We start from the raw sequence: 9457 nt of genomic DNA, 5'->3' as shown, positions 1-9457 counted from the left end.
CTATGTTTCAACATCCATATTTCTTCAATTCTTCCATTTGTTGATTTTAGTGTAGTTACAGAGCTGAAACCTTTATTGTTGTAAAGAGATTCATCAGACTGAATTATTTCACATACTAGGCAACGCCTGAAAACAATTTTCCAATCAGTCTTTTGTCTACAAACATTTAGACAAACTCAAATATTGTAAATAATATTTATTATTGACTTCAGGAAAACACTTTTCATTGCAAAAATAAATTAAAATTCATGACTAAATATTTTGAAAATAAATTGTTTATTATATTTCATGGTATATACAAGAATTAACATATGACTAAGTTGAATTATTTCCAAAGATTATTGTCCTCTTCTATTAACATTATTCTGGTTATGAGAGAGGAAGGCGAGATGGCCTTTAGGACATTTGTTTGCGTAATGGCCTTTAGTTCCACATTTATAACAAGTAATTTCTTCCAAAGGTTTGGGAGGTGGACGCATTCCAGGAACTCGGTTTGCATCATCATTATTTTCAGAGGGTCTCATATAGCCAAGAGCTCTGTACTTGGCTTCATCTTGTCTCAACGCAGCTTCTTTTTGCTGAAATATTTTTTTTGTCTCTGTTACATGTTATATTTTATAAAATTAATATTTGTTAAACAATTCAACTACGTAATTATTTTGCCGACCGGTTTAAATATAGTACATAAATTTAATGAATACAATGACACAGCTTTTAGTCACAAAGCCAAGAATGGCCCATGTCTGTGACCTTGCCCCGACTCGCTAGAAAATCCATGTTGAGTTGGAACACCAGAAATGTATTCATAAATACACATAAGTGGATGCACATTCATGTTAAGTACATGAACATATTCAAACACATACATATACTCCTGATAAGTGCTCCTAATTAGTTAAAAAAATATTTTGTAATACGTGCTCTTGGGGCTAGTTATTTGAAAATTAATTGAGAGCATTTTATTAATGTTACTTATTGAAAATGAAAGAAATGGGAAGATTGATTATCAAACTATAAAAGTAGACCCAAATATTATAATTAATTTAGTAATTTAATACTTTGTATTTTTGGCTGATTTTTAATAAAGTTTTTTTACCTAATTACTTAACCATATAAATAATTTAATTTTGTTATCAAACAGCTATAAGAAGAAATCATTTCTACGGCCATGTGGCATTTGAAACTGTTTATTAGTTTTTTTATTAGTAAAATACCAGCGTGTTATGAACTGACTGAATTTTATTTAAAAGTTCATGCTAATTTCTGTACCTTAAAAGGTAAAACACGGGAGTCCACACTTGTAGAAATTACCGCAATAAGCTATTTTTTATGTGGATAAAACATCGAAGTCCACTTTTGTCATAAAAATGTTTTTTTAAGTTGTCAAAAAACGTCAGTAGCCCCAGACGTGCTTTAATATTTACTTTTACTATCAAAATAATAATTAGTTTTTCAAAGATTGAAATTATCTCATTTGGTTAAAAAATTATCATGTTTTAGAAAATTCACATACACGAAATCTTATTTCCTGAACATTTTGTTCAGTGTGACTCTTAGTGTTTATTCTTTAAGGAACAATTAAGTATCATTTAAAAATTTATTTGACAGTTAAAACTCATTATAGTAGGGCCAATTTAATAGGTCACATTTGACACTTCATCAAAATTCAACAACAAACCTTGTAAGGGCGGTAATAAAATATTATTTATTTTTTCGAATTAAGAACTGCACAATTGCTTAACTTTTTTCAATAACGATTACATATTTATCGTAATAATGACAAAATAAGGTAATTTTATGATTTACTTTCACTAATAAACCATTCTAAACATGTTAAACTTTTTCTGTTCTAAACGTCGTTACAATGTTGCATCAGTGAACCCTTTTTCTTTTTAAACACTAGGGATGTTACCCAGAAAAATCTAATGTTGATAATTTTGTTAAATTATGTACTTATCTTATTTTGTTCCTTAAATTTACGATAGAAAATAATAATAGGACAGGGATTCGACTTGTGATTTTTTAAATAAAATTACAGTACTGAATTCAATTCACATATATTATGTTTGAAGTCCGAATCGATTCATTCACTTTAATCGATGTTTTTAAGCAGGTCCTCACTATGAAGCTAAAACCAACAAATGTCAAATGTGACCTATTAAATTGGCCCTACTATAAGTATAGATTCACGGTAGAGTGACTCTATGTCACCAAGTTATATATTTTTTGACAATCTTTTGCATGGAAAAATCAGTAAGTTCATTGAGCAATCCCCGAAACACCTGTTTAACTACAGCTTTGCAGAGATTGTTAAAAAATATAGAACGTAATAACATAGGCATACTACAATAAATGTACATATTGAGTTTTGCCTGGTTTCCGATGATACGTAACTTCTTATTTTTTATCAAAAATTTTTGAAGCTATTTTCTAAAAATCATGAACTTTATTTTATATGAATATAAGAATTGTATTACCTCCGGGGGAATCTTGTGACAGTAGGTAGCTTTGTGGCCTAATTCTCCGCAGAAATGACAGATAGGCTGGCGTTTGTTATCCTTCGTTGGTTCCGTGGGAGCCGGCAGCTCAAACCTTGGGTGCATCAATTTGCACTCCGCACCCTCGGGACAAAACCCAGCAATGTAGTTACCGCATATTACTCTTCGCACATGCCTGTGGCGACAGTGAGGCCCGTGGCGACAGAATCCTCTGTCATACCTTCAATAGAGAGGTCAATAAAATTTACAAATATGAACTAACCATAATATTAATAATAAAAATCTTTATTAGTCATATCGTGTAACTGATAAACTAGTGATACTAAAATATATATTTTTTTTGTTAAATATACAGAATTATAAAAAATACTCTCACATGCTAAAAAATTGTCAAAATTCTAGCTTTGTATTTACCCATTTGATGACTGTATGATACAGTAAACACTAACACGAACGTTGCTGTTCTCAATCAGTGCCATATTTTAACTTATTTCTTTAAAAAATGTTTTTAAAAAATTTAAGACAAATCTAAATATATATGACACATCGGCATTGTTTTAAAGAGTGAATAGAAAAGCAAAAAAACTCAATTAAATTACATGGTTTTAAGACGTGTTAATTTAGTTTTTTGGCTCTCCTGAAAATTCTGCTTTTTTGAGTTTTGACTGTTTTATCGAATGTGTGATATTTTTTCAACTAATGATTTTTGGTGAAGTTCTACAAATAATAAAAAAAGATTACTAGTCAGAGTCAGAAATGCAATTTGTATATTTCTGAAACATAAATAAATAAATGAAACCCAAAATAAATGGTGACACATTTTGCCCAACAATCACAATAAACAGTTCATGTTTGTTTGCCAATTGAATGTAGTTATGCAGAAAGCAGCTAGCTATAGAAAAGTGAAACTGAGATAATAGCACTTTTGTGAAAAGAGTGAATACTCAAATCTACACAATTGGAATGCTTTTTACTTTGACAAATGATAAATAATGCATAAATTCGTTTTTTAATAATACAAAAAAAGAATTTAATTATGTATTTGACCAGTTTTAATGATTTTTAAAGTCTGGTTGACTACAACCAGCCCTAGTAAAAATTTGATGTATGTTGTGTCATTATGTATTGAACATATTATATTATATTAGGCTACTTAATTGTAAATAACTTCATTCATTTGTTATATTAACTTTTAAATAATTTGACTATGTGCTAAAGGAAAATTGGTGATTTTTAAAAAAGTCTGTCCACACAACCTAAAATATGCATTTTGCATTAACGCCAGATCTAATTTTTCATTTCATTTCATTTCATTTTTTTTGCACCACAACAGGCCAGGATGCCCAATTACAGTGGTGAATTACATTACAGAACAACCAGGCTTGAGAAAAACCACATTTTTAATTTTTATGTTCTCACCGGGAATCGAACCCGGAACCTTCCATGCGTGAGTCAAGCGTCTTGACCACTACACCACGGAGGCCGCCTCAATTAATTATACCTCATTCAAAATTTGAATGTATGGGGTGGCATTCTGTATTAAAACATGTTTATTTATTATGGGCATTTTTAAATAAATGAATTTATAACATTAATTTATTGAAGAGAACTAGATTTCTGGAGGGATTATCTTATCAGCATCTATTTGTAAGGTTTCCTAGTGCTGTGGGTTTTTTTTTGCAAATTGTGAAATGGCATTTTTGTGATCAACAATATTTTCAGAAGCTGATTATTAGTTTTTTGTATGAAAGTGACCTAGCTGTTTTTAGCAGAACATAGAATTTATCTTACGGCACCCGAAAACATCAATATTTAATTTTTTCTAAATAGTGGACTGGCTGCTTTCTGCATAACCACGTTCAATTATTAATAATGAAATGCACTTTAAGTTTCTTTAGGTCTTGGACTTAAAGGATTGATAATAAAATATGTACATATTAGGATGAATGTTATGAATTTCAAACATTTAGGTTATTAATAGCTGATTTTTTCAATTATATCTGTATATTTTATAATTATTACAGATAACAAACTATTGTAATAACAAATCAAAAGTTACTATATTATGGATTTCATTGTGTTTGTGTTACAATTAACTGCTAGGCACCAGCCTTAAACCATTAAGTAATGACTATGTAATATTATTATTCTGTCTATAATCTTCTTGAACCAGTTCAATGTCAATTTCTAGATAAAACTACCGCATTTGCACATGTGCGTAGTCACTATGCCGAAATTTCATAAATTGCTCCCTTATCCGCCATATTCTCCAGATTTAGCCCCTAGTGACTACTTCCAAACCTGAAGAAATGGCTCAGCGGAAATTGGCTCAAACAATTATCGAGGACCTCGACAATTCCTATATTTTTGAAGGGATAAAAAATTGGAGAAATTTTGGACAAAGTTAATTGGGGAAAGAGAATATATCGCGAAACAAACCTTTTTTCATTTCAAAAGTCAGACTTTCTTAGTAGCCTTTATTGCTGACGATCAAAGCGAGAGACTATTCATTTTAAGTTGAGTGTGCACATTGAACTTAAAAGAAATAGTCATTTGGCTACGCGTTTTGTTGGTCTTCCCATAAATAGTGAGCATGCACGATGGCGGTTTTGCATTTAAACCCCTCAATTGGTCTTCTTAAAAAAGAATCAATAACTTGGTAATTACAAAAAATATATAGAAAACGCCACATTACAATTGTGTGCGTACGGAGTTATGAGGTTTTTATTTACTAATTGTATAAATAATTTTATTTGTAAGGCGCTAACATGTTTTATATAAGCGGTTTCATACAATTTGATATACTTGTCAGAAAATAAATCAAGCACCCACCATGGACAATCTTTAATTTTGCTTTCAGGATCAATGTGCAAGAACGGGCATTCCTTGTTGTGGCAAGCATTGAATCTCGAATAAAAGTAACATTCTGGCATTTTAGACATATCATATTCGTGCAGAAATTCACATTGATCCCCTTTTTTGCATAGCCCTCTCAACCAATGTTTGCATACGACTGTTCTGTCTCCGCGTACGTGTCTAAAGGGGCACGACGCACCCTTGTCGCAGCCTGGCCCATCTGTAATACTGTAGAATTCGCACACTGCTGCTGTGGATTCTGTAAACAAGTTGACTTATTGTATTTATGTTAAGAAAACATAACTCGCATACGAAGATCACTGAGGAACGTGTTTAATTTATGAACAATACAAAATTAGGGGGTTGATAATTTAAAAAAACATCAATATACTTACTATCCATTCCTGGAAAAGGTAGCGGCAAAGCTCCATATTGTTCTTCTAAAGCAATTTCAACGTCGAATTTTATATGATCTACACATGCAACTAGGACTTCCATATTGTTTGATATAAATATACAATATTAATGGAAGTTTTTATTCATTTTATAATACACCTAAAAAGCGGCAAGCGTTATCGCTAGAGTCAGTAATCAAAGTCAACCATAGAAAAAAAAAATTAAATACCATAGAAAATATACACTTTCAACAGAATTTTTTTCCGGCATAAACAATATTTGTTAGAAGCAGAAATTAAATGACCGATTCACCAATTTTTATATTAGGGGAACCAAGGATGAAAGTAACGCGGGATGGAAGTAACAAACAAATTTAAAAAACAATTACTTGTACAAACATTTCTGCTACCACTATGCGTTTATTTTTACATTTACATTTTTTTGCACCACAACAGGCCAGGAGGCCTAATTACAGTGGTGAATTACATCACACAGCACCCAGGCTTGAGAAAAATCACATTTTTAATTTTTGTGTTCTCACCGGGAATCGAACCCGGAACCTTCCGTGCGTGGGTCAAGCGTCTTGACCACTACACCACGGAGGCCGCCGTATTCTACTCCTATCTCACCCCTGTAATGCCCGCAGCTCTGTACTGGACGGTTGTTAGTAAATCGTAAACTTAAATCTGATACGAGAAGCAACTAGCATAATCGGGATAACAACTAGTTACTTTCATCCCTCATTCTTGTTTTCCCAAAATCAGACATTCAAATCTTTATAGTGAGAAACATAGTTTAGAAGTAGATTATTTGTGAAATAAAACGCAAAGACAGATCTTCATACGTAAACATTACAAACAAATATTAAAAGTAACAAATATCTAAAAAAATACAAACCAATGAAATAAATATAAAAAACTTACTTTTGCTGTATTTTACCGAATTGATTTGTAACTCAACTATGTAGTATAGTCTGGGCACTCGTCACATAATTTATCGATTTAGTAGTTTCATATACTTTTTTGAATACTTCACGAAGTTCAACATCTTACCCGTAAAGTTAAAAAAATATTCAGAGTGATTCTAAACAAATTTGCGACATCTTCCATATGTAGAATGCGCATTGGACACTGTTGTAATGGTTCTCACCTGTTCAGAATCCATGTCCGGGTCCATGTGCGAATGTCAGCTTGAGAAAGAAGATCTAAATCATGTTTTTTTTTGGATGCCCTATAAATGATTGTTATACTTACTGAGTTGCTATCCGACCTCTCCGATATATCAACGTTCCATTCCCTATTCATATTCTTACTCTCCCGTCCCCACCCAATAAACATGTATTTAAAATTTATGTAAGTATGTAGTTATAAATTATATTAAGTTGAAAATAGGTTATATATGTATAATGCATCTAATATTAAATACTAATAAACTAACGTATATATAGTACTAACACATGCGTAAATATTTAACTAAGTATAATCTAAAACTTGACACTGGCTAAAACACCCAACTGGGAGGTGAAAAAGCCAATGAAAAAAGAAGAAGAAGAAAAATCATACATGTAGTGGAACAACTAAAAAATATGTGTTTATGTTTTAAAAAAACAATGACTGACATAACTGTACGCAAACGAAATATATGAACACAAAATTTAAAATTATTACTTTCATCCCTGGGGTGATATTCTGAACGCAAAAGCGCGCGTAGATAACGACTTTCTAACGCGTATTGACGTACTAAATACACGCTAACAGAGTAATCTCTTCGCACGCAATTCCATTCAGAATACCAGCTCTGGGGTCATAGAATTAAGAATAGTCCAGAAGAAGGGTAAATTCATATTTGAATACATCGACCTGTGTCCAAAAATCCCCCCACTTTCGCCGCGTGTATTCGCGAAAGCACCGCATAATATTGCCAGATGGGAAAAAATATAATCATAACACAAATGTAAAGTTTAAAAAAAAAAAGCAATTTGTTAATTTCTCTAAAATATTATTGTGCACGCGGAAACATTGATCAACACATAGGAGTAGATAAGTAAAGAGTAATTTAATAAGAGTAATTTAATTTTGAACTTAAAATATAAAACAAATTATATTTGAGATAAAACGGATATTTTTGTATTATGTTAGAAAAAATATGCGATGTATTAAAGATAATGTCGGTAAAATTTCCACCACGGTGTTGTTTAATCCGAGATCCAATTTTCGTTAGTTCTCTCATTAGATGAACAAAGTAGGGTAAACAAAATTACTACCTTGGAAACACTAACGAAACGTCCATTTTGTTTTCTTTGACAATTTGACAAATGAAAAAATAATTCAATTTTTAATGTATTTGCTACTTACACATGCATTTTATAATTACACATGAAATGTGATCATATCCTGTTTCTTAAAGATCCCAGCAGTATTTCTACACTTTAAAACGACACAACACGGCATATGCACGGAATTCAAATCGGGAGTTGCGTACTGAGCGACGTCTACAAAGAAACTAATGGGTCAAAACGTAAAAATACTCTTTTAAGAGTAGTTTAGTCACCTTCTGTTTGATACGCGTATGCGGTTTCTGGACTATTTTTAATTCTATGTCTGGGGTGATATTCCAAACACTCTCGCAACTGTAGAAAAAGCTTTTATCTCGCTTATTTTGGATGTAAAAGTGTTTTCTACGGCCGCGAGAGCGTTTCATAATAGCACCACCGGAGTGGTTATTTTTTATGCTATCAAATAGTTTGAAATGAAAAGGGAAAACAGCCTAAAAAATTTATTGTATTTCAGATTGATAATTGAAAAATGTATTACAATGGGTTCAAGAATAGTGTTTTTAGAATAAAACGCATTCGCAGTTTTTCGTAGTTAAAAAAAAAAGGTAATGCTCTTGAAATTGCGATATACATCAATGTTTTCAAAAATAATTACATTCTTTCTTCTTCTTCGTTTTTTCATGGCCTTTTCACATCTCAACTTGGGTGTTCTGGCCAGTGTCGAGTAGTTTTGTTTTTTTTTACATATATACACATTTGTTAGTAATATAATATGTACAAGTTAGTATGTTAGTATTTAATATAATATATACATATAATAATAAAACATATTTACAGCTTTACACCATTTACAACTAGATATTTACATAGGATTTTAAATACACGTTTATTGGGTAGGGACAGGAGAGTTAGAATATGAATAGGGAATGGGATATTAATATCAGAGAGGTCGGATAGGAAATCAGGATAACAATCATTTATGGGGCATCCAAAAAAAATATGGTTTAAATCTTCCTCATCTAGCTGACATTCGCAAATGGCAGAGTCCCGGACATGGATTCTGAACAGGTGAGAACCATTGCAGCAGTGCCCAATGCGCATTCTGCATATGGAGGATGTCTCAAACTTGTTCAGAATCACTTTGGAAAACCAAGGCTTTTCTGTAACATTTGGTTTCAGTTGGAAAAGATGTTTACCCTTGGCTTGGGAAGAGGCTACCCAATATTCTTGCCATGTGCGAAGTTGCTTCTCCTTCGTCATAACAAGGAGATCACCTAGTGGTAGTAAATTACTATAGGCAGGATCCCCGGAGTGGACCGCCTCCTTTGCTAACGCGTCCACTTTTTCGTTACCGGGAATACCACAATGGCTAGGGATCCAGGACATAACAATACTCTTATTGGATGCCTCTGATATAGAAAGAAGAAATCGA

General features: G+C 32.1%; 1 protein-coding gene across 1 annotated transcript; it reads right to left on the bottom strand.

Annotated features, from left to right (window-relative positions):
* Window positions 1–259: 259 nt before the first annotated feature.
* Clp (Cleavage and polyadenylation specificity factor subunit 4) lies at window positions 260–5961 on the bottom strand. Its single transcript, XM_088231336.1, has 4 exons — window positions 5750–5961; window positions 5331–5613; window positions 2478–2718; window positions 260–578 (listed from the first exon to the last, which is right to left on the bottom strand). Exons 1-4 carry the CDS (start codon window positions 5850–5852, stop codon window positions 339–341), a joined length of 867 nt encoding a protein of 288 aa, XP_088087462.1. The 5' UTR covers window positions 5853–5961; the 3' UTR covers window positions 260–338.
* Between the last annotated feature and the right edge of the window lie 3496 nt (window positions 5962–9457).

The sequence above is a fragment of the Micrasema longulum genome, unplaced genomic scaffold, assembly GCF_059751315.1.
Source record: "Micrasema longulum isolate JH-2025_06_02 unplaced genomic scaffold, ASM5975131v1 h1tg000874l, whole genome shotgun sequence".
In the NCBI taxonomy this organism is placed as follows: domain Eukaryota; kingdom Metazoa; phylum Arthropoda; class Insecta; order Trichoptera; family Brachycentridae; genus Micrasema; species Micrasema longulum.
Note: the sequence above shows the minus strand (reverse complement) of the source record. Positions and strands in the feature narration are given on the sequence as shown.